The 26014-nt window shown below is 42.9% G+C and overlaps 1 protein-coding gene across 15 annotated transcripts in view; it reads right to left on the bottom strand.

The window, feature by feature from the left end:
- The window catches only part of SYNE2 (spectrin repeat containing nuclear envelope protein 2), a 260416-nt gene that overhangs the window by 65679 nt on the left and 168723 nt on the right, over positions 1–26014 (bottom strand). For 14 of the 15 annotated variants that reach the window (XM_039534632.1, XM_039534633.1, XM_039534634.1 and 11 more), the window contains 17 exons: positions 24801–24936; positions 23507–23638; positions 22818–22970; positions 22350–22559; positions 18213–18314; positions 16927–17046; positions 16533–16733; positions 15213–15386; positions 14537–14668; positions 12771–12967; positions 11805–11937; positions 10936–11118; positions 10314–10463; positions 9292–9468; positions 7727–7882; positions 5741–5893; positions 75–245 (listed from right to left, as the gene is read on the bottom strand). In XM_039534632.1, coding sequence (XP_039390566.1) covers positions 75–245; positions 5741–5893; positions 7727–7882; positions 9292–9468; positions 10314–10463; positions 10936–11118; positions 11805–11937; positions 12771–12967; positions 14537–14668; positions 15213–15386; positions 16533–16733; positions 16927–17046; positions 18213–18314; positions 22350–22559; positions 22818–22970; positions 23507–23638; positions 24801–24936 — 2680 coding nt within the window. The remainder of the gene's footprint in view (positions 1–74; positions 246–5740; positions 5894–7726; positions 7883–9291; positions 9469–10313; positions 10464–10935; positions 11119–11804; positions 11938–12770; positions 12968–14536; positions 14669–15212; positions 15387–16532; positions 16734–16926; positions 17047–18212; positions 18315–22349; positions 22560–22817; positions 22971–23506; positions 23639–24800; positions 24937–26014) is intronic. The other variant, XM_039534635.1, reaches the window with a different exon arrangement.

Below are 26014 nucleotides of genomic sequence, written 5' to 3'. Positions count from 1 at the left end.
TGTAGAGACGAATGAGCCACAGTTCATTGAGCTAAAATGCACTAATACATTTACTTTGTCTTTGGTAGATTTACCTGTAGAGTCTTCACCTGGCCTTTCAAAGCTTCCAGTGATATTACAGAAGGTTTGCATTGTTCTAGGCAATACAGAGAGCTTATTATCATCAGGTTAACTTCTTCATAGGCTTCGTCATAAATTATCCATTGCTGTAATACTGACTGCATTGAGGTTTTTAACTGTGCTACCTGCAAACAAACAATCATTGCTGAGAAAAAGGATTACTCCTTCTTAACATTTACCTAGGAAATGTATTAATGAAGCTATTTCATGGGTAATTTTGAAATAAAAACTGACTTCAGTACTTCAGCTCAACGCATGCTGGATAACAATCCACAACAATTTCACAAATGAAGTATCAAGATAAGTTTGAAATACAACTTTAATTGGATACCAAGGCAATGCTGGTTTGGCAGCCACCACTCCAGAACTCCAGATTAGGCGAAAATGTGCAGAAACAATGCACGACTGTTATTCTTTGCTACCAATATCAGGATACCCGCTAACAGATAAAGTACTGTGGTTCCTGAAGGCTTTAATCTCCTTAGGAAATAGACAATTTGAGATGGAAATTTAGTTCCAGTCTAGTCAAAATTGAACAGAAATTGTTTGGGGTAGTTTAAGCTTCTAATAAAATACCATAGTGTTCTAGAGAGCTACATTCTCTTGTATGCCATTGTGCGATAACAATGCATATGAAACAGAACCACAGCCTTGTATTCACATTCAACTGCTGGAGGAACTTCAGGACTCACTAGATACACGAGCTGTGCAATGAATGAGGTGGCAGACTTTGGCTCAATCCCATTTTCCATTGGCTAGTGTACTTGGACAACAAACTCAGACAGAAAGACGTGTACCTGAGCCAGTGTGCAGAGGTAGGGAAAATTTACCGTTGGTACCAGTCAGCAGCACATTATTGCCACCAGGGAGCAAAGGGGACACATGGGAGGAATTGTGCCTCTGAGCAGTGTTGGAGTCAGAGTCCTACCTGAGACTCTCCCAGCAGTGGTGCAATTAGTGCACCACCCCTTGCTGAGGACCATGAAGTCACAATCTAGACCCTAATTAGGCCAGCCTGCTAGAAGGAAAAAAGCAGTATAAAGTAGAACCTCAGAGTTATGAACAGCAGAGTTATGAACTGACCAGTCAACCACAAACCTCATTTGGAACTGGAAATGCGCAATCAAGCAGCAGCAGAGACCAAAAAAAAAAGCAAATACTGTCCAGTACTGTCATTAAATGACGTAAACTACTAAAAAAATAAAGGGAAAGCAGCATTTTTCTTCTGCATAGTAAAGTTTCAAAGCTGTACTAAGTCAATGTTCAGTTGAAAACTTTTGAAAGAACAGCCACAACGTTTGGTTCAGAGTTATGAACATTTCAGAGTTACGAACAACTTCCATTCCCGAAGTGTTCATAACTCTGAGGTTCTACTGTCTGTTACATACAAAAAAAAAACACATTAAAAGAACATTAGGGTTGCAAAGTTAAGCAATTAAACATTACGAAATGTCAAAATGAAGGTTGCCCAAAGCAGCAGGGAGCAGCAATTGCACAGAAAGTCCTGCTCAGCCCCTGTAGCTCTTGGCAGGAGCATGTTCAGTACAGATGGAAATGTCAAATAATTTCACTGCTAAACTATAAGAAGTCTCTACTGAGCACATTTGAATGGAGTTTTTCAAATTCTTATAACTGGGTCAAATTAGAGCTTTTACTGGCCATGTGGAAAAAAAAAAGGGCACTTCTCTGGCACCGTGGCAACCTCCCATTGCTGAATTTCAAATCCCTGTTCCAAAACATTGGTGTATTAGGGTTTCTCAACAAAACAGTTGGAAGAACAGTTGGAACAGCACCACATTCAGGTCTCACAGAGGGACGGGTTTCCTGATGTGAGGATAGAAGCACTCGAGGCCCTTAAGGAACCTGGCCGTCATGTCGGGTGAAAACTGACCTACCCTCGTGCAGTGGATAGAAGGCCAAGATAGTGGCCAAGTTGGCCTTGAGAGATGAAAGGGACAGGCCTTGGAGCTTGAGATGCAGAAGGTAGTCCAGGATTGATTGCAGTGAAGCCTGCTCGGGCCAAATGCCTTTATCCGAGGTCCAACAAGCAAATAGCTTCCATTTGGCCAGGTAGGTCACTCTGGTGGAGGGCTGTCTGCTGCCCAACAGGACCTGTTGGACACCGGCCAAGCACTCCTGCTCCTCCACATTTAACCATGCAGCGCTGGCAGGTTCAGATGCAGAAGACTGCCATGGTTTTGGGACAGCAGGTCCGGCCTGAGCAGTAGCCATAACAGAGCAGCCACCAAGAGATTCAGCAGTGTGACGAACCAGTGCTGATGTGGCCAAGCCGGTGCTATGAGGATCACCTTCACCCTGTCCTGTTTGATCTTCATGAGGACCCTGTGAATTAACGGCACTGGGAGGAAGGTGTTCAACAGAGCCCCTCACCACGGGAGTAGGAAAGCGTCCGACAAGGAGCCTCTGTCAATCCCCCAAATTGGGCAGAAACGTAGCATTTCCTGTTCTGCCTGGAAGCGAACAGGTCCACCTGGGGAATCCCCCACCTCTGGAAGATGATGCTGACCACTTTCAGATGGAGGGACCACTCGTGGCAAGATGAGAAGGTCCTGCTGAGGCGATCTGGCAAAGCATTCCTGGCCTGGAGAGATGTGTGGCTACGAGATGGATGCTGTTTTGTACACAGAAGTCTCAGAGCCTGAGAGCTTCCTGGCAAAGGGCAGATGATCTGGCTCCACGCCTTGCTTGTTGATATAGAACATAACCACTGTAGTGTCTGTCAGGACCTGGACAACTCTACTTTTTAGGTGAAGTAGGAAGGCTTGGCAGGCCAGGCGAACCACTCTGAGCTCCCTGAGGTCGATGTGTGGGGAGCGATCATGACTCGACCAACAACCTTGCATGCTGAGATCGCCCAGGTGGGCTCCCTACCCCAGTCCGAGGCATCGGAGACGAAGGTCACCAACGGGGACGGAGCTGTGAAGAGAACTCCCTCCAACACCGATGCAGGATTCTGCCACCAGATGAGTGATGACAGTACGTGGTCCGGGATCCAGACCACATGGTCCATATTGCGTCTGTTGGGGATGTAGACCGACGGCAGCCATGCCTGCAGGGGCCTGAGACAGCCGCGCATGTCCGACCATGTAAGTACAGGCTGCCATGTGGCCCAACAAACGCAGGCACATGTGAGCAGTGGCAAGAGGACGGGCTTGCATGCACAAGATGAGTTCCGCCATGGCTTGGAACCGAGCTTTGGGGAGGAAGCCTCTGGCCTGAGTAGACTCAAGGCCTGCTCCAATGAACTCTATGCACTGGACTTAAGGTCGACTTTTTCTTGTTTATTAACAGCCCCAGGTTGCGACAGGTAGAACAAACCCGATCGAGATGCTGCCGCACCCGGTCCCGGGACTTACCCTTTATTACCCAGTCGTTGAGGTACGGGTAAACGTGAACACACCGGATCCTCAGATAAACGGCCACTGGTGCTATGCACTTCGTGAACAGTCTCGAGGCTGATGAGAGACCAAATGGCAATGCCGTGAATTGGAAATGGTGCTGGCCCAGCGTAAAATGAAGGAAGCGCCTGTGTCCCGGGAAAATGGAAATGTGGAAATATGCCTTCAAGTCGAGGGCAATTTGGCAATCTTAAGGACCCCTGGGTGGACAGGAATCACAACCCAGGCCGAGGTGGAGGAGGATATAATGTTAAAGAGGTTGTCGGACTCCTTCGCAACCTCAATTTTTAAGTTCAAGTTGGTAGCCACCCTGGTGCTCCTTGAAGTCATCGGGGGGCGGGAGGGAGAGAAGCTGCCTGCTTGGGAGGGACGCACCACTGCTTTGTCCGGAGAGGACGATGAGTGCACCACCGGGGGAGGGGCAGGTTCCCCTTCCTGCTCCAGGAACAACTCCTTAGGTGCTAGAGTCCAATGCACTGCCCCCACATCAGATTCGGTACTGTTTTCAGACTCCGGTTCTGGCAGTGCTGGGGGCAGCAAGGGAGGACTGGTGGGAATATGGAACTGGCATTACAGGCATGCTCCACGGGTCCCAGTACAGCCATTGAGCAGGCCATTGTCCCAGCTGCCATGCCATTGCTGCAGGCACCGTGCCAGCTTCACAGGTTGCCAGCGAATCACCCCTCCTTGGTGAGGGGCTGAACTCCCAATCCAAATCTGACCATTGCTCCTCCGGCGACCAGGGCAGAGCCATCGAGGCCTGAGTCTGCCAATTGACCCTAGTCAAGGACTGGTGAGATGAGGGCAAGGATCGGTGCCTGCCTGATGAGCAGAACCGGGATTATGGAGACCACTGCTGTGACCGGGAGCGATCCTGCCCCGGTGAGCACTGATGTCCGGGAGACTGTCTTGACGATGGTGACTTGCGCCGTGGCCATCTTTGACAGGAAACGTGCTGGTACTGGTAGTATGGAGACTGGTGTCTTGATTCCAGTGTCCCATGTCTTGTAGGGAAGAGCGTGGCATCAGGGAACCTGGGCCTTCTGACCGGAAACCCGAGATGGGGATCTATGCCTGAGGTCCGGGGAACGAGGGTGCTTCACTGTTCTATGGGGTGGTCCCATGACCGGCTTGACCTTAGGCATTGGGGCCTTAGCCGAGGCTGGCGCCTGGCACAGTGTCTGTGGTGCTGGTTGGCCTGCTTGTTCTTTAGCCGCCTGGGCTGCTTCAGGCAATGAGGCCCCTAGAAGCTGGGGTCCCCTGCCGCTCCCGGGAGTTGGAGGCGGATCCCTGGCCAGGCAGGGGGGTCTGACCTCGGTGGTACTCCCGTGAAGCCCTTGGGTGGGCACATGGCCTGACATTGTTCCTTTGCCCGAGGCCCCTTTCCCTTCTGGTGTCAGGGGGCTCTTCTTCTTTTGTCGCTTCTTCGGCACTGGTGAGGGGGAATGGTGTTGGCGGTGCGCTCCGCACGGAAGCTGAGGTGCTCGGCGTGGGATTCGAGTGGGAGGGCTCCAATGCAGGATGACATGCAGCCTCCATGAGGAGGGTCCTCAAGCGGATATCCCGCTCCTTCAGGGTTCTAGGGCAAAAGTGCTTACAGAGTCTGGACTTGTCCTTTCTATGGGACTCCCCGCCCCACTTCAGACAACCGTCATGGGGGTCACTAATAGGCATTGGCCTGTTGCATGAGAAGCATGGTTTGAAGCCAGGAGAGCGGGGCAGGCCACGCTCCTGGGCAAAGTCCCAGCCGGGACTCTAACTACCAACTAACCCAACACTTAATTTAAAGGCTGACTGAGTACCTAACTATATACAAAGAAGACAGACAATGGGTGGTTGAAGAACCGCTAATGATCTTGTGATTGCAAGACAAGGCGCTCTGACCAACCGCCACAGGCGGAAAGAAGGAACTGAGAGGGCATAGGGTGGGTGGTGCGTATATACCAGTGCATGGGCACGGCACTCAAGGGGGCGCCACAGCCGACCCTACCGATACCCCTAAGGCAAAAATCTCAGACAACTGCGCACACCTAGAATGATTTGACATGAGCAAGCACTTGAAGAAGAATGGGACATCTATTGCAACCTTAACTATGGATCTGTCATTGAACAGCTCAGTAACACTGGAAATTCCCAAAGAGGGTTAGGAACACTTGCAAAGGTTAAATCCTGGGGAGAAGTGTAAATGCAAAGTTCTCTACCTGACTGATGACACTGTTCCTCATTTCATGCAGCTTATCCATTCTGACAGCCATATCTTCTGAGGTTTGTTTTGCACCATCTTCCAAAGCCATATAATTCTCCTTTAGCTGATCAAGAGCTTTGGATTTAATTGCAAGCTGATTTTCTAATTCCTAAAGGGAAGAAAGATTAAAATTTTATCTGTGTGACAATATAAAAATAAAGACAAATGATTCTTCTTTAAAATCAACCCCATGTCATTTTTCTAACCATGGGAACTTACAGCAATTGAGTTCTGGCAGAAATGAGTTTGCCTCAGGAAACCGGAACAATTGTCAAGCAGAACACAAGAAACTGCATATGGCCGTGACATGGAATGCAAAATGCTGATTTGGAACTGAGAGCCAGATCCTCCGCCAGCACTTGGGCTCCCTTGCACCATGCCAGGCAAAGGGGCTAGAAAGTTTTTCAAGCAGGGCAGCAGAAGATTCCCTATGTCAGATTCCAGCCCTCCTACCCACTCCAGCATACGCATGCGCCAAAGGTAGGAGCACCTTACACATTGAGGATCTCTGGCTTCCTAACAGTTACTAGGAAGTCATTTTCAGCTGACATGGGTTAGAGCAGTCCAGAGGCTGCTTTAACTTACACCGAGCCTGACATGAGCCCTGGCTGACCCTAGCTTTGAGGAATGCATAGGTAGCTTTAAGCCACCTTTCTCTTCGCCTTTCAGCATAGCTCAGCTAGACCAATGATCTGGTCTGGAATTTGGAAGCAGTCCCATTGAAGTCAGTGGGACTACTTGTGAGAAGAACTGCTCCCCAACGCGATCAGACATCCAAATGGGCTGATTCCTTTAACTAAAATGTTGCCCTTTAAGTCAGCACATGTTTTCTGTTAATGATTCACTGTCCAATAGCTTTTTGAATTTATTTAAAATTCATTTAGTTTCTAATGAAGTAAATGAATTTTAATTAAGCATTTTACCAGCCTGAAGCATAGACTCTTATCTTGCTGTGATCAGATATGGTACTTTAGAGATACCAAAAGTATCTTATTAACTAGCTGGTACATTCTCACCCCCAATACACTTCAGAGAAAATGCAGATAGATGAGTAACTCTGCATTAATATAGCACTGCAGGGAATAATAGCAGCATAATTTGGGAGAGATACAAGTAACCATGGTAATAAAATAACAAACATTTAATGGGAGGAAATAAGAGGAGTAACACTGAACTGAATGGATGCTGAATATTCCTAGAGTAATTGGGGACCAGCTGGCAGATGACTGCCACCTGTCCTGATTTTGATGGAGCTATCCCACTGAAAAATCCCTAAAATATCCTTAGGGCTGGAGCAGTATGACTGCATTTGTGCCAGGTCATGATGTGGCGAGGCTAGCATCACAGCATCAATAATAGAATGACATATTCATGTATCAACAGGTCAACAGGCAAACAGGACTAAGTGGGAAAGACAAAATGGCCCATTTGAGAAACAGAAGAAGTATTATGCTAATGCTGAATTATACCAAGTTACCACAGAGTTGCTATTCTTCCTAACCAAAGTATCACCGAAGAATGTTTCACACTAATCAAATAGATGAGTCTTTCCATCAATGTGCTGAACCGAACGAAAATGAAATATTTTCCATTAGAAGAAATCTAAAATAAGGTAGTGAAAATATTAAGAATTGTTGTAATGTTGCAGGAAATTCAAAGGATAAAAGAGTTCAAAAAAACAACTGTGGAATTTCACATCTGTGTTGTGCCAGATCTTCGGGCGCTGTAATTCGGTGCATGTCAATTTACAACAGGTGAGGATCTGGCCCTGATCTCTTTCTTAAATTTTGCATTTCATGTTTTCATTAAAGTGATACGCTGTACTAAGCTTTTGGGAATATGGTAGGTTCCTCCAATTTAAAATAAAAATTATGTGACTTTTGTAGCATGGACCCAGCAAAGTCTTAAGGGTAATGCTTGCAACATAAAGAACACTTTTTACCTTACAGTCTTCCAGCGTGTTCTGTACTGAGATTAGACTCGCTGGCTTTTCCAAAGATTTCAATCTCTCGCCTTGTGCTTCCAGCCAGCTGCTCAGAGTTTGTACTTTGTTTTCATTTTCAGTGACAATTTCCAAAATATGTTCCAAATCTTGTATCTGCAAATTACAGAATTAAAACATTTCATTTTAATTAAATTATATCAGATTGAAAGTGTTTCGCCGATTTAAACTCCCTGTTTTGATTGGAGTCCCTTGTAGGACTCAATCATGGCAGTCTCTCCTGTCATACCATAGCTGAAGACAGTATACAGATATACACAGCATACTAACAGTTGACAGTGTCTATTCTAACAATGTCATGCCTGAAGGGGTAGGATTCAGGAATTTCTCTAACTGCCCATTCACAGTAAATAGCTCTTTCCCCATTTGTTTCTATACCTCACATCATAATTTCTCCATACTTGGGTATGCTGACATATTCTCTAACAGAACAGTATCACTGAGCTCTTCCATAGAGTTTTTCATCAGTAGATCTCAAAGTGCTGTAAAAAGGAGGCCAGTATCATTATCCCCATTTTACTGAGGGGGAAACAGAGTCACAGAGAGGGGAAGTGATGTGCCCAAGGTCACCCAGCAGGTCTGGTGGGAGAGCTTGAAACACAACCCAGGTCCAGTGTTCTATTCGCTAGGCCACACTGCCTCCAACTCTGAGCCTGTTCCACAGATTATTTCTAGTTTCACTAGGGTGAAATAACTCTGATGCATTTATTTATATGTAATAGTAAGCACGTAATAAAATAAATAATAGCGATATGCACCTTGACAGTGGTTTTCATCCATTGATCTTAAAGTTCTTCTATAAGGAGAACATATTCCATCATTCCCATTTTCCAGAGGGGGCAGAGAGAAGTTAAGTGACCTGCCCCTGATCACACAGCGGGGAACAGAAGCCAGGGCTCCTGATTCCCAGGCCTGTGCCTCATCCACTAGACCACAGTTTTTCATAACAAATGAGTGTGGCTGGCGATATGCCAGTCAGTCCTTTTAGTGGTTCCAACATCATTATGTTAAATGGAAATAGGCGGGGGGAGGATATTTTAGCATCCTGCCCCTTTTCAATCATGTTCCATAATGTGCAGAGGGACTGGCCTCTTTTTAAACAGTATCATTGTCTCTGTGGCTTCTGAGTGGGTCTTGGTCATCTATCTGCTGGCGCAGGACTGTTTCTTACCATATACTGCCTACTATATTCAATTTTAAATGTCTCAAGCTGGGGGGTCTATATGGCTTTCCTTCAGCTCAACGGATCTCACCATTATGATTCCCCCGCCCCAATATTCATCTAAATTCTCCCTTTCTGAATTTACTAATTATACCCATTCTTGCACGGGTGTGAAAACACCCACCTACTGTCCCTTCCAGGAGTGTTATGTGACTCAGCACATGTGAAAGTGCTTTGAGATCCTTGGGGAAAAGGTAGCATAGAAGCACAAAGGATTATAACACGTGTAATCAACATTGGAAGGGAAAAAAAAAAGATATAAAACCATGAAATAGGAGCAAACCTTTCTGTTCAGAGACTCCTGCAGCCTGTGCCACTGCAAGTTCATCTCACCAAGATGCTCTGCAAATTCTGTCCTTTCATAGCGCTTGCTTTCTACATCGCAAGTGCTGATCTGCAACAGCGACTGGTTAACAAAATCAACCGTCCACTGTTTAAAGTTCATCTCCATCATGTATTCCTGAAAAACAGTTACGATGGCAATTTAAATTTCATAAACTCCATTAACTGCTGATTTATAGTGTAATTCTGTGGTATTCAGAGAAAACTTCTTATTCTGAGCCATAATACAGTGCATTTCCTGAGAGATCCATTCTCCATTGTCTAAATCAAAGGTGGCCTTAGTCCGTAGCTAACAGACGCACAGCATGGGCTAAGATAGGTCCCCGCTTCTTTGTCCTTACCCACACAGATGGATCTTTTCAGAGAAGACGATTCTGCCTGATAGTAAATACTAACTACAGCTAGGAAATGCCATTTCTTTTCTTTGAAAGGAGGAAGATTTGGACAAAAGAAAGCAGATTCTCTCTCTCTTAAATTGTAGCTGTTTATCATGAAGACACAGTCCTTTCACCAAATAGTACCAACCCGACTGGGGCTGCTGGATGATATGGTAATAAAAATACAAATATCTTGGAGCCTATGAGACTGCATGTCCCCCTCAGGAAGGAAGCTAGGAATATCCTTAAGTTTATCCTCATGGAAAATTCTGGCAATATCTACAAGACAAGGCAGCGGTCAATTCTGTTATACAGGGGTCCTAGGATATGAATGCTAGGAAAATACTTTTAACTGTTAACCAGAACCAAGAAGCTGACCCCAAAAGTTCAAAGGGCTAAGAAGCACAGGATTAATCTTCAAGAGTACACCAATGTTCTGAGCTGGAAGACTAAGTACTCAGCTGCCCTAAGGAACCTAGAAGTAAATGGATATTCTATTAAATTCTATTCTGGCTCTTATACTGCATCCATTACTGTGGTACCTGAGCACCCTGTAGACAACTTGTTCTTCTGCTTGCGTATTTACCTTATATTTCTGAAGAAGATTTTTGACTTGGGATGCGTTACTTTGCAAATTTACAGTGGCCTCATCATCTTCTTTTTGTTGTTCCACATGGCTCAGCCATGCCATTATTTCTGTGATGGCCTCACGAGACGGAAGCTTTTCCATCTGAAGCTGGAAATCAAATATATAATGATTCTTCAATCTGCTAGCAATATTAAATCAGACCATCAAGGAGGAGGACATCTTTATCCCAAAAAGGCCTCACATAATGTAATTATGTAAGTATGAACTTGCAAGTAAACCCTGATACTCAAATTTAGGATATGATTCAAACTTAAAACAAGAAATTTGGACATCTCTGAAGTCTGGAATAAGATTATTATTGCCTGTTGAAACTAACCTTTATATAAAATATGACATTGATGGGCACAGGCAGAGTTAGGTAGAAATACAGTAATAATTAAGTCTCAATACAATACTGAGGATGTTCCAAAAGTGAGTCAGATGGGTAATTGAGCCCTAAAGAAAAAAGTGCTTTCCCTGCATTATGTAGTGCTTGACTGAATCCAATCAGTAACATTTTAAAATAATTCTGCATGTAGCTTGGCTCAAATGAAGAAATAACTTGAGATTCCCTCCTTACCTGGTGAAGTTTTTCTTGGATGGTTGGGAACTGAGTGATCAATTCTGCCCATTTTTGCTCAAACTGTGCCAAAGATGATCTAAGCACTGCAGCATCCATTTGTTTCACATGAAGAAGCTGGTTGCCAGTGCTTATGACAGATGACTTTAAGGATGATTTTTCATCTACTTCCTTAGAAAATGCCTGAAATATACAGAGAGTTAACAAAACACATATTTTAAAAACACAGACAGGGTCTCAATCACAGGAGGGACTGACTGGATGGGTTGCAATTCTGGTTGCACTGAAACCTGGTAAAACTCATCTCATCTGATGGAAACTTGAAACCTGCTGAGGCTCAGTAAACCCCAGAGAAACTTTGAGCCACACAGGTGTCAGCCAAGATCTTTCTTCTCTATCTTTCTGCAGGACCTTTTAACCCCAATATGCTGCCACCTATAACCCTTTTAACCCAACAGGACCCTATATTTGGTGCTTTTTTCTCAGGTTGGAACTCCAGTGTCTTGAAAGACCATTTTTGGAGGATTGAGGGGAATAACCTGCTGGTCCCCTCTCACCTATCAGGATCTTCAGGGTGCCCAGATCTCCTTGTCCCCTGTCTTTGAGGTGCTGGTTGGTTCATATCCACCCATCCACAGAAATATCTTCAGCAGAGTTGAAGACCCCCAATCTCTCTCACCCACATTTAACAGCAGCAGCAGGACTGTGACATGCTGCCTCCTAGAGGAACCCTGGAGGCAGTGCAGTGCTACCCCACTTCATACTCAGGGCTATGCCCTGCTGGCAGATTCTGGCCATATTGCAATGTCATTTGGCGGGGAGAGGGATTATTATCTGGCATCTAAACACTGCAGATTTTTTTGACTTACAAACAAGTTGTCTATATTGTTTCTGACAGTATGTAGGTCCTGTGACACATTGAGAGACTGCTCCTTCCAAAAATTCATTCTCTGCTGAGCAGACTCCAACCATTTGATTAACTTGTCTGAGTCTCTGTTGTAGCTATAGAAACAAAACAAAGCAGGTTAACGGACTAGAAATGACTCGATCCCTTAGTAGAGTCTATAACACATTTCTTTTCTCCTCTCAGAATTGTCCTTCCATCCACCTAAAGATGTATGCTGCTAGACCGTACAGGTTTATACAAGATAGGATTCCCACCTTCCACCTCAGACAGCATCACTGTAGTAGCACAGAACTGATATATGACAACTCTGTTCTGCTGAAAGCATGCATATGTTGATTAAAGAAATAACCACCATATTTATGGCCTGTGAGAGACAGCCTCAGAGCTTCTGAGCCTCAAAAGAATCTCTTCCTGTATTAACCACACAATTGCATATGGATCTCAGGGGCCCTGTTGAAGGCTTGGATCATCTGTGAAGAGGCAAAGTCTTCACACTGGCTCAGACACCAGCCCCTGGTCTTTGACAGCACACTCCAGTGGGTACCCTCCATCTACAGATCAGGGGAGTGCAATCTGGGCTTTAGTTAACAACTCTGATGTGCAAGTCAGAAGAGACTCCAGCTCACTTTCCCCTAGAGATGTTGGTCTTGCAGTGCCAACAGAAGTGAAGACATTTTTTGTCATAAAGGAAGCAAATATGACTGACTACACACAGGAAGAAGATCTATTCAGTAAGAAGGTGACATTTTTTATTTAAATAGTCACTTTTTTGACCATAATTGGACTTTTGTTTTCCACAAACAGATGCACAAACTCTGTAGTTTAATTATATTGATCTCATGATTCAGGAAATATGGGTGCTGAAGAATTTGTGAGAAACCCCAAAGAGCAGTGGCTAACTCTAATTGCCCCTTGAGTAAAAACTTACCTGACCAAGAGTTTGAGTAATGTTTGAAGTCTGTGCAGCTCATGGCCAACTTTTTTGGTTAAGGACAACCACAGTTCTTCTAGTTTCCCAATTTGGTTTACTAATTCAGGACAGCTCACAACAGTCATCAATTTCTTCCCTTCCTTCACCATCTGGTAAAGTCTGGCATGTTTTTCATCAATGTTTCTTTTGGTTTGCTAGCAAAGTATAAATAGTTTGCACAACAACAGTGTATTTTAAAAGAGAAATATGGCTATTAAAACATGCACTTTATCCTCACAACTGGCATTTATTTTATTTTCTGTTATGAACAGTGGTAAGAATAATGGACACACAAGTTATTTTTCATATTACCTTGTGACGTAGCTTGACATGTCACGAAATAGCATGACATGGCTCCACCGCATGAAACAGAATTATTGTGGCTCATTTGAGGCATCTCATAATACAAATTCAAATGATAATCTATGACACCTGTGTTCATCACAGTTTGTTAAGGATTTTGATAAAGTCATTCCTTCTCAGTGCTGAATAATCTCATATCCATTTGTTTACTTTGGATTATGAACTTCTATAAAGGCACTACACAAATATGCACAGTCAGAAAACACTCCTTGTTATACACAAAATACTCTTGGGTTGGTAAAAGGATTTATTTGCAATTAAATAGTCATGCACAGAATGAAGCCGTAGTGAAAAAAAACAAAACAGAATGCAGGCAAACAGGGTAGAAGTTTATAAACTTGACTGACTATGGACATAAGGGTATGGGAGCTCCAATACTGCTAATACAACATGCTCCCTGAAGAGTGAAAAAGCCACATGCTGGCACAAAAAAACAATTAACTGCCGCCACTGTTTTAGGTGGAATAATATGCAAATCTGTAACTATTGTGTTTTTTCTACATGCTGTGTTCTACCTAAAATCATTCCTTCTCCTAATAGAAATAAGTCCAAGAAACAAACATGGCTCTTCAGTTAAGGTAGATTAGTCTTCCACACTTTCAGTCTCAGCCCTCAGAAGACAATGGAAAGACTCCCCAGGAATGGGGATCAGCCCTAAGCATATATCACTCAGTCTAAGGAGCACCAGCAGACAAACATATTAACAGGATACATTATGTATTTTAAACTCATTTATATTAACTCAAGAACTGTATCATCCTAAGTGAGGGTGCAGTTCTGCCTTCAGATACACAGCACTTCTCTGATGTTTAGAACAAATTATCAAATGTCTATCTGCCTTTCTCCAGAAAACAAACTTTATTTTCCTTGGAAAAGAGGAGAATTCAAGGTGATTTAACTGTACTTCCCAGAATTTTGGAAGAGGTTGATAGAATTGATAGACTTCTCACTACAAAGAGCAGCTCAAATATTTGGAAACAGTGGCCTGATTCTCACCTCACATGGGTGAGAGTTGAATAAGGCTCATAATCTCTGTGTATCACTGGAGTATATATTTGAATGCCGGCTTTTAGAGCAGCTGCAGGGACTCTCTCTTCGTAAATGAACTAATTGAAATGTGGCTACAAATACCCCTCTCCCCAGTACTTTTAAAAGGTATAAAAAGCTTTGTTTTCATATGGAAATGTACATTTGGGCACAGACTATAGTTGCTATCTTGGCTAAGAGGGAGATGAGAAGGACCCTGTTTGGAGGACATTAAGCATGTGCTAAGCAGATATTTCTAAAACAGTATTTTTGCCATATATAGTGTACCATGATCCTACCAAAAAAAGTGATTCAACAGAAATAAATAAAAATACCTGGAGAAGTGTAATCCTCTCCATTAATCTTTCTTCTGTCTCTTCTACCAAATTCACAGAAGGCACTGCAGAAGCAAGTGCCTCTAATTCTTTGTTGAAAGGTACAGAGTACTCATCAAATTCTGTCCATTCCTAAAACAAAAGCCATATGTTAATGCAGTGTACCTCTTATTCTATGCCTGTTCTAAACATTGAAAATGCTGATGCTTTAACACTTACATATTATTCTTAGTTCAACCAACAAAACAGAATATCAAAACAAGAGTATGTAGAGAGAACATATATTAAAGAGTAGCTTCTATATCATCTGAAAACTGAGGATTTCAGTTAACACACAAATGATTTCTCACTCAACATTTTTTTTTAACTTGGATTTTTAAAACTTCTTTTCATTTTAATGTACTATTGGTATTTCTGTGCCACACAGGTATTTAGTCTCAGTCTGGGTGTTCAGGAAGTACCACAGGCGTGTTACAGGAATTCCCATTCATGTTGGAGGGAGGGAAGGCATGTAAATTCCACATTTGAGGAGAAAGAGATGAATTACTAACACTCAGAGCGTGAACAGTCGGTCACTGCCCTCAAACAGACATGGCTAGTAGATAGCTGCTGGCCACAGTATCTTTAGCATAGAAAGGGTTCCATTTTCCATACCAGGTTTATTCTAATCCATTACCTTTAATAAACTCTCTATGCGTACGCCATATTGGGAAGCCTTTTGTTCCAGCAATCTGACATCTTCCACCAGCTCAGTCCAGAATTTCTCTTTCTTTTGTAATGTAGCAGGAGCCACCTTCTTGGAATACGATTGCACGACAAGCATATGAGCGATGAGCTTGTGAAAAAAGCCCTGAAAAACCAACACTTTTACATGTTTCAAGCCTATTTTTCTGTTTTATAGCAAGTGCTCCATCAAAATCAGACTCTTTGTATTACGTGAGGACATCTGTTGTGATTTTAATCATAAATACTAATGACACTTTGCATTCATTATATACTGCTTCATCCAAGGACTTCAAACACGCCTGTGAACCAGGTAAATAATATTCATTATACTATAGTGATGTTAGCTGAAGTAAGGGATGGATTGGGGCAGGACCTTATATGGGATTGCAGGGCTGGGGAGCTCAATTAGTTTGTCACAAGTGCAGTTCCTGCACCCAATGAAACAGCAAATGCTCCTTCTCCATGATCCCAGGAGCTCAGCACCCAAATGGGGCAGGGAGGAGCACACAGGAAGGGGACAAAGAAGATCCAGAGAGGGCTGGTCACATTGGCACACAGTAGGAGCTCCCTCCATACCATCACCTGCTCATCCCAGTGGCTAAAAGCCATGGTCTACCCCAGAGACTTGCCCAAGGTCAGACAGAAAGTTAATAACCGGGAGTAGAACGCAGGAGCCCCTATGCCCATATCCCTGCTCACTCCACTAGGCTGCACACTCTTCCTTAATTAACTTTACCACAGATTTACAAAATACTGGATAGATAATAAAACATCTTCCTGACACTTTGATACATTCCGAGGTAGCTCGAACCAGGGATAAATGGATCAGCAAACCCAGACCCCGATCCAAAGAGGTCCCCAAAATTGTGCGTTTCCATCCAGGAATGACCATACTTGCCAGCTGGGGCAGAACATGTATTTTGTGTATCTTGTCTTGCTTCCTCTCTGCCCTAACCGTCCCGTCCCCTCCCCCCTCATGTCCCATTCCCCCGAGGTAACCAAACAAACAACAACAACAAAACCCTTCGCAACAAACCAATCAAAAGAAAAAAAAGAAAAAGCCCAGCAGCATGAAAACAGCCTCTTTACTTACTGTTTTTGAAACCATCCTATCTCAAAATATTTACTGCGCTTACTTCAAGTACCTCAGACTCTCTCTTATGCTAGGAGAAATAGCAATAACTACTCAGCAATGATATTTCAGAAAAGTCAGTCACAGAAAGTCATACTCTACAACGATTCGAGCCGTGCTGTGCTGCATGTGCTGTACCTTGTGATTTTGCAGGTGAGACTGTAAGGTAGCTCTACTTTTCGCTAGCTGCTTTGGGTCCTGAGCAAGCTTCTCTCGTCCAATGTCTACCAATTCTGCCAGCCCACGAATCAAGCCTTCGTATTGGCTCTCGCTGACGAAAGGAGAGTTTAGTTCTGCATACTTGGCTCTCAGAACCCCCCAGGTGACATTCATAACATCCTAGGAATTAAACAAAATTCAATGAGCTTATTTCTTGCAAGATATAAACCAACCCAGAGACCTGCATGCACCATTTCTAGAGTATCGTATCGTGCTAGGATGCCAGATGGCCCTAAACCTTTCACTGCTAAAGTGTCTCGTTTTGAAGAGTCAAATCTCGCAGGATAGAATGTTGATTGCTCTGTATTCTTACCTCTAATTTATCAACTTCATGGATCAGAGCAACAGGTAACTGACATCTCTCCCCATGATCTCTCAGTTTTGCTATTTGGGCCTCATAGTTGTGTAGCTCCAACGCACATATATCAGTTTTCTGAATAAAAGATACAATAAGGAATTAAGTGTAGTTTTGTTCCTTCAGGTTTTACACTATTATTATCGGTATTATGATAGCAGTTAAAGATTGGGACTTAATTGTGCTAGGCACTTACAAACACACAGTGAAAGAGTCCCTATCTCAAAAGCTTACAATCTAAATATACAAGACCTACAGGGGAAACAGAAGGAAAGTGACTTGCCCCAGGTCATACAGTCAGCCAGTAGCAGAGCCAGGAAAATAATCCAGATCTCCCAATTCAGTGTCCTATGAACTGGGCCATGCACAGTTATTTTTACTAAATCAGTAGTAGTCATAATAAAAACACATCACCACCTCTGAGGGTGCAGAATTTTGTTTTCCAGTGAACACGAGAGATCTGGTGTAGGGAGTTCTCTGAAATAAGGGAAGTTTTAGATTTGTATGATTTTCAGATATAGCGGGGTAGGTGTCGGGACATCTCTGAGGGGTAGGTGGCTGTTGTATGGTCTGGAAAGGGCATGCAATCTGCCCTCAGCTGAACTATCTTGTCATCTTGTCTGTCCTTCCCTAGGGTGTTTTAAGCCCTTAACTAGGAGAGGGTAGGTTAACTGATTCATGTACCATACTACGAATGCTATGGTGTTTGTTGCATTTGTTAACATCCGTTTACTAGATATTCCTTATGTGAATACTTATACTGCTGGGAGGTTTGAAATAAATACTAGCGTCCCCTCTCCCATAAGGGGAAGCTCAAGGGACTTTCTAATTAAGGCTGTTACAAATAAAGGGCTGTATTTTGTGCTTGTGTGTATTTTGTGTATCTTGTCTTGGTTCCTCTCTGCCCTAACCCGTCTGGCTGGGGTGACTTGCACCCCAAGGGAGTCAAAGCGCGAGTGAGCCCTGTGTTTCAGCTAGTGCTGGGACTGCAATCCAGCCCAGCTGTTGCATGGGGGCATAGTGTGTGTGTGTGCGTATGGGGAGTGGTTCATTGGGCCTTCTCCCCCATATTTGCACACCTGACAGCATGAACCAGCCCTTAGAAAATATGAAATTATTTCTCACATTATTTTTTTTCTCATATTATTTCTCAAATTATTTCTCACAAAACCACAGACACAAACCAGACAATATTGTCCAGTGCTAGATAATTTTGCCTTAACTTAGTATTTTGAGTTAATTACCTGAAGCTGTTCAGCAACATTACGCCCACGTATTCCATTCAAGGTTTGTTGCAGAGTAGATTTTTTCTCAATTAAGTGATCATACAACAGCCTGATTTCATTCTGTGAAGAGATAATAGCAGGAGCAAACTCAGAAGTGTATTCAATAATAAATGGCAGTGATAAATCTCATACAGTGAAAAGACACTTGAATGGTGATTCAGCATGGCACTTTGATCACTCGTTTTTTACATGCTCTGGGCTCAATTCAGGAATCACTGGGTGAAATTCTACAGTCTGTATTCATCATAGAAACGTGGGGCTGGAAAGGATTTTCCAAACCTTTTATCATTTGTGTTGCTCTGGACTCTCTCCAGGTTGTCCACATCTTTCTTGAAATGTGGTACCCAGAACTAGACACAGCACTGCAGCTGAGGCCTCACCACTGCCAAGTAAAGCAAGATAATTACCTCCCATATTTTACATAGAACACTCCTGTTAATACACCCCAGAATGATTTTTGCCTTTTTTTCAACCGCATCACATTGTTGACACATATTCAGTTTGTGATCCACTATAACCCCCAGATCCTTTTCTTCAGTACTACTGCTTGGACAGCTAGTCCCCATTTTGTATTATTGTTTAGATTTTTCCTCCCTCAATGAAGTACTTTGCACTTGTCTTTATTCAATTTATCTTGTTGATTTCAGACTAAATTCTACAATTTCTCAAGGTCCTTTTGAATTCTAACCCTGTCTTCCAAAGTGCTTGTAACCCTTCCCAGCTCGGTATCATCTGCACATTATATAAGCATGCGCTCCACTCCATTATCCAAGTCATTAATGAAACTATTGAATAGTACCAGACCCAGGGCAGACCTTCATTGGACCCCACTAGATATAGCCTGTCAGTCTGACAGAGAATAATTGATAATTACTCTTTGAGTACAGTCTTTCAACCGGTTTTGCTCTCACCTTACAGTAATTTCATCTAGACCACAATTCCCTAGTTTGCTTATGAGAATGTCCTTTGGGACTGTCAAAAGCCTTTCTAAAATGAAGATATATCATGTCTACTGCTTCCCCCAATCCACAGCCCTGTCAGAGGAGGGAATTAGGTTGGTTTGGTGTGATTTGTTCTTCACAAATCCATGACGGGTATCACTAGATCCTTACAAATTGATTGTTTAATAATTTGTTCCAGTATCTTTCCATGTATCAAAGTTAGGTGACTCGCTGGTCATTAATAATATTGCATGATTTATGTCCACTTAGTGTGTAAAGAATTATGTATGTATGCTGGAAATATGTTACTAAACTATGTTCAGACCACGCAATTTGAGTAGAGAGGATAAACAAGATTGTCGTAGACAAAGGAATGTTGTTTCACCAGCTTGCCTTTATCTCCAATGTAAATTGAGCAAAGTGAGGCCAGATACAACGGAAGTACATTTACCTCTATGGGAAACAAAGTAATTAAGCCAATGAAAAAAGCAAATTGACCAGAGGATGAGGAAGACAGCATGGCATCTACACCCTAGCAGGGTCTGGGTTTACTTTGGGCTTGGCTACACTTACAAATTTGCAGCGCTGCAGCAGGGTGTGAAAACACACCCTCTCCAGCGCTGCAAATTGCGGCGCTGCAAAGCGCCAGTGTGGTCAAAGCCCCAACGCTGGGAGCGCGGCTCCCAGCGCTGTACGTTATTCCCCACACGGAGGTGGAGTACGGACAGCGCTGGGAGAGCTTTCTCCCAGCGCTGGCGCTTTGACTACACTTAGCGCTTCAAAGCGCTGCCGCGGCAGCGCTTTGAAGTGTAAGTGTAGCCAAAGCCTTTGCAAAAATACATTACAGAGGTTTACTGGACTATAAAAAGCGGAGAGAACCCCTTAGTTACCCATCAAAGGGAACAGCACCCTCTGATTGTGGAAGTTGGACCCTCTGGTCTGGAGTGCTGGAAATGCTGGTATGTAACCTGATGTAAGTGAGAAAACTGATTAGGCAAAGACTGCAACTTCCTAAAATTAAGTTTTAGTCAATAAAAAGCATGTTTTGCTTTGTTTGTAACCATTTCTGTCTGTTTTTCTCTTTTTTGTTCTTTGTTAATAAACTTATTTTTAGTTTTACTATAAACCATTTCAGTGTCATTATATTGAAGTACAGAGTGAGTCCTCAGCTAACCTAACAGGCTAGTGCGTACACTGTCTCTTTGCAGGTAAAGAACTTAATAATTTCTGTAAGTGTCAAATGAATGGGACTGGTCACTACAGAGAGACGTCTCTGGGGTACTTGGGAACTGGGGTTCACTGATCACTACCTGCAAGGCAAGGTTAAGACTGGCAGAGTCTTGAGGAGTTTGCTGGTGAATTCGACGAACTCATGTGGTAGGGAGCTGACACACAGTCTAATCTGCAGCAAAGCTCACACTTGCTTAGGCAGAGGGGCAACTCGGTAGCTTTCAGTTCTGAGCTCCCCTGAGGAGAGCGTCATATTGAGTTCTTGAAGATAATAGCGAACAGTTCCGAGATGGCTTCAGCTAGTTTCTTAAGTACTCTTGGGTGAATTTTGTCAGGTCCTGCCAACTTGAATACATCTAACTAATCTAAATATTCTTTAACCTATTTTTTCCTTATTCCAGATTGTGTTCCTTCCCCCTTTGTTGTTAATATTAACTGTGTTTAGCACCTGTTCACAATTAATCTTTTTAATGAAGACTGAACCAAAATAGACATTAAACACTACATCTTTCTTGGTGTTATCCATTATACGCTCTCCTTCCCCACTAAGTAGCAGATCTACACTTTCCTTTATCTTTCTCTTGCTCCTAATGTACTTATAGAACCTCTTCTTATACCCTTTTATGTCTCTTGCTATGAGTAACTCATTTTGTGCCGCAGTCTTTCTCATTGCATCCCCACATGCTCGCACTATTCTTTTGTACTCCTCCTTAGCAATTTGTTCATGTCTCCACTTGTTGTAGGATTCCTTTTTGATTTTCAGGTCATTAAAGAGCTCCTGATGAAGAGGTCAGATCAGAGGCTCATAATGGTTCCTCTTGGCCTTAAAATCTATGAAATACATAAGGAGGTACAAAATCTCCTGCTCTGAAGAAAATGAGTCCTGTATGGCAGCCTTTTGAGATGAATGGTAAGTTTGCCTGAGCATGGACTGCAGGATTGGTTCCCCTTATATTTTGATACAAGATCAAATATTCTCCATAGCAATAGAAATTTAGCACTGAAGTATCTACATTTACACTCAAACAGTGGGGGCTCAGGAGCTTTGTTTGAACATAGTAAGCCAAATCCCAAGGTCCTTCCTTTGCTTTTGTTCACTTCAATAGGAGTCTGCCTGAGTAAGGACAGATGTGGCCCATATATTTCATAACAAAAATCACAATATTTTTCCTAAGGAAACACGGTCTTTTGGTGTTAACATTCTGTAGGATCTTGGATATTGCCCAGACTAATTGTTTTTGTTTCCTTGTCTTGGGTACTTTCAGAACATTTCACATCACCCTTTCCCCTCTTTCACAGAAGAATAAAGACTGTGATATTATGACACCCAGTACTGTGGCACATGCTAAGTATAGCAAAAAACCCACCCCAACAAAATACAGTGAGCATTATGAGCTAAACCTGTTCCCAGTGCATAGCCCACAGTGCCTGGTTCCAGTGTAGACTGAGCTGTGGAGGGCCAGTGGAGAAGGAATCCTCCCCATAAGCCAATCTGCAGTGTCTAATGCTGCTTTCAGGACTGTAATAACTCCCACTGCTCCTGCACCCTCATCTGGCAGAAGCAAGCCTCCAGCCCCCTCCTATAGCATAGCCTACAGCATGTTAGTGTTCAACAAGCGTCTCTGCAGAGGAGTGACAACCCCCTGCACAGGGTCCCAGGTTGCTTCCCTCCTTGTTCTGCACACATACGTCTACTGTGATCATAGCCCAATGCAACTATCACTGTGGGGAGCAGGGACGTGACAGGATTTACTCCTAGATGTATCTGAAATCAGCAATAAGCTAGGAAAAGCTTTCTCTGGGGGTTTTTTTTCATTTTTTTTTAATGTCCATTGTATACTGCTCATTTATAATCCAAAATGCATTAACGCTAACACGTCTAATAGATGCTGTGAAACAAGACATGCATTCAGCAGTACAGTACCTGATAATTACTATTCTGATCCAGCCCAGCTTTCATTGATTTGCTTCTAGAAGCAGCAGCAGTTTGAGTTCGTTCCAGCCGGGCTTGCAAGTTGTTAAAGCACTCGAAGAATACATCAGTGCTCCCATCGGCACAGGTAATAGACTTTAAAAGATCATCCTTTTTATCTCTGATATCTGTGTGAAGTTTTTGCAGCTCTAGAGACAGAGTCTAAAGGATTGAAAAATAGAGAAGGCTAGTGAAAATGGTCCTTGTTAGAGAAGATTCAACTTTTAAAAACACCAGCAGGACTCAGGTTTCTACTTTTACTCAAATATAATGGGCCTGATTCGCCTTCTCCGTGTAAATCCACCGACTTTGTGGAGTTACTCCTGATTTACACCAGCATAAGTGAGAGAGGAGACCTATCTATTTCACTGTTAACAGAAACCCATTGATGCCCATCCATCTACATTTTGGTGCACTTACCTCATACAGTCCCTGCTGCACAGCAGCCTCGTCATTGGAGAGCACGCAGGTGTTTAACATCTCTTCCATGTTGCTCAAACACCGAATGATTGCCAAAAGCAGCTCAGAGAGCTTTTTGTCCAAATTTAAGGAAGCTTCCCCGGCCCCATTTTCCTGGATGAAGACAAGTTATAGCATTTTTCAGAGCTTCCGACCAAGTCAGAGATGATACTGAGCAAGAACATTGACTAAAGAAATGTGTATAAAACTGTGAAATATTCAGCCAACTCAAGCTATTAGCAATAAAAAGTTAGTAAAATACTGAATGGCTGATTTGGAAACAGTCCTCACCCCAACCTTCTATTTTGCACCCATGCAATATTGCAGACCCAATTGCAGAGCCAACTGAAGTCATGTACATGACCGATTATCTAATGTTGCAATTTTGGTGTGCAAATGACATCACTTGTGCCAGCAAATGTTTGCATCCAGGCAATAGCTAATGTTGGAGTAGAAAAATGAGAAGGTGCTTCTCTAAATCCAGACCTGATTCTACAGTGCATTAAGAACGTTACCAAAGCCCACCTCTATAATACACTCAGTTTGGGGGAACATGGTTACTGACTAGCTGTGCTTCATAGTGCCAAAGCTATGTCTAGCTTTCTAGAAGTCCTTGTCATTTTGGAAATTATAGAGCATGTGATTTGTACCTGTGTCTGTACAACATTTGCTTCTTGGCTTAGATCTCCAAGCTGCATGGTGTAAGTTTTCAGTTCCTTGACAGTTGGGATTCCAATACCACATACAGCACCTCTCGGCAGAATATTCAGTTCTGTAGTAATCTAACGTTTGGAAAAGCAAATTACAGATAGATTAATGGTTCAGATTAAAAATGGAATCATATTGCTACATAATATTATTTTTTAAAGAAAAAATTAAAATAACACCATCTGGATCCTATGGGTCACATTTTCACTAACAGGCAGGAAGTTCACCTGCAAAAAGGTTTTCACACCCGCTGCATCCACAAAAACCTATTTATGTGCATGCAAAGGGGCCACTTGGGCCTTTGGCTGAAAATGTAGCCCTATGAGTTTCAGTCTTTCGAAACAACAGGCTGCAGTTTTCAGTAAGGCAACCCCCCTGTTTACTTCTGTTTGAGTTCTACCTGAGTGAGGACTGCATGATCTAGTCCTTCACCATTCATGACCCTCCTTGAGTAACTGATATTGTCCAATGTAATGGAATCATTTCCTAGAACACAAAATCTCAGCTTGTTTGTAGTTACTAATTTTTTTTAATATCAACAAACAAAACTGACAACAGTACAAGCTATTCATGTTCCCACACAGTAAAAACCTGCAAGGTCATACTAATAATCTTCAATCCCTGCAGCTCAAACTTTGTGTTGACATACATCATGTACATCCTCATAGAGGATAAATGAGTCCCGCAATGGTGAATGTCAGGACAGAATTTGTCCCTGCGATCTATGTTTGCATCTGCAAGAATTGGGCTTTAATCTCTACCCAATCATTTAATTAAGGCTAGGAGTTGGGCACCTAACTCCCTTAGGCTTCTTTGAAAATCCCAGCTGAAATAAAAAAGACAGCATCAGGCCTAACCATTTAATACAAGAATTCTTCTAGATGGCCTTCATGCTACTTATTACACTCATCACTGCAGTGACACCATCTAACAGAAACTTAAAGAAAAGCACTAATGACTACTCCTAATGGCTTTCAAGGATGAGAGAGAGAAACAGGAATACTAAAAATGCTGTGTAATGATACCACTGACTACTATAAATCACGTTTTCAACTGGACAGCTATTACACAGTTTTCAATTATTTAATGACGTTAAGAGAGAGAGTATGACGATACAGAAAGCAAAATGTATTCATTTATGCCTTTGCCGTATCTGACGAAGGAGCACATATTAGCTGTAACTTTTTCACTTTCAAAGGTAGTAATGATTTTGTATTGGAAAGAACATAAACAAACCTGAGGGTCAGCAAGCTGACACAGAGGAGATTTCATCATAGAAGACAGCTCTTGTTGTAAATATTGCCACTTATCACCAGTTTGGTCCTTTAAAAATGGACCAGCAAACTCACTCCTTGGGACAGATAGGTCACTGCTGTGTTCGGGCAGCATGATCATAAGAACAAGGAAAGATTAGCATATCGTTAGATTGTTACAACTGTGTGTATAGAATTATCTCCCTTAACCTACCCTCCTGCCCCCCATATACCCATATCGAAACCAACGGAACGTGATTTTAGCCTCACCCTTAATCACATTTCTTTTGCCACTCCCTTTCCTCCCACTTTTGTTTTGCTTCTTATCCACTTAGGCTACAATCCTGCGAAGATTTACATACATGCTTAACTTTATGTATTGTGAACAGTCCCATTGCCTTCAATGACTTCTTGAATTCAGTGAGATGACTCCAGCATGAAAACTTTAAGCTTCTACTCATATCCTTGCAGGACGGGGGCCTTAAACTGTCAGCTTGTTGGGGATAGGGTCCATATCTCCATATGCCTGTACAGTACTTAGCATACAGTTGGCACAACAGAAATAATAACTAATAAGAATAATCTTCCTTCAAGCTTTCCCTTTCATTCAGTACTAGCTTACCACCAAATGTTGTGTTAAAGAGGTGAAATAAAAGATAGTGTTTTTTTTAAACATTACTATTATGATAGAGAAAAGCCTTCGTGAATATTCATATTCCATGGCTGTCAGGTGATGTATTATTTTAATTACCATGAGCATAATATTATAGGCAGCACCACAGACATTTAAAAGCATGGGCATGATGTAGCATACGGTATTGGGGCAGAATGCAATGCAGCACAGCAGAAGGCTAAAGCTATGTCTACGCTTACAGCGGCATGTACAGGACAGGCACTACATGTATAGCTACATGCTGCAGTGAAAGGCTCCAGCAGTGGGGAGGGCTCTGGCAGGAGCCTCTCCCCTCTGCCTGAGCTTTTGCCTGCTGCCAGACTTTCACTGCAGCTGGGAAAGGCTGGAGCAGGGGAGGCAGCAGGATGCTACACTGCTAAAAATAACAGGGTAGACATGGAAGGCACTGCTTGGGTGAGTAGAGAGCTGTGTAGGGTAGATACCTAGGGGACAGGCATGTAGAGCACTCTATTCTATTCACTCCAGCCACGCCTCACTCTCTGTGCTTCTATTTATACCCATGC

Source organism: Mauremys reevesii, linkage group 4, assembly GCF_016161935.1.
Source record: "Mauremys reevesii isolate NIE-2019 linkage group 4, ASM1616193v1, whole genome shotgun sequence".
Lineage (NCBI taxonomy): Eukaryota > Metazoa > Chordata > Testudines > Geoemydidae > Mauremys > Mauremys reevesii.
Note: the sequence above shows the minus strand (reverse complement) of the source record. Positions and strands in the feature narration are given on the sequence as shown.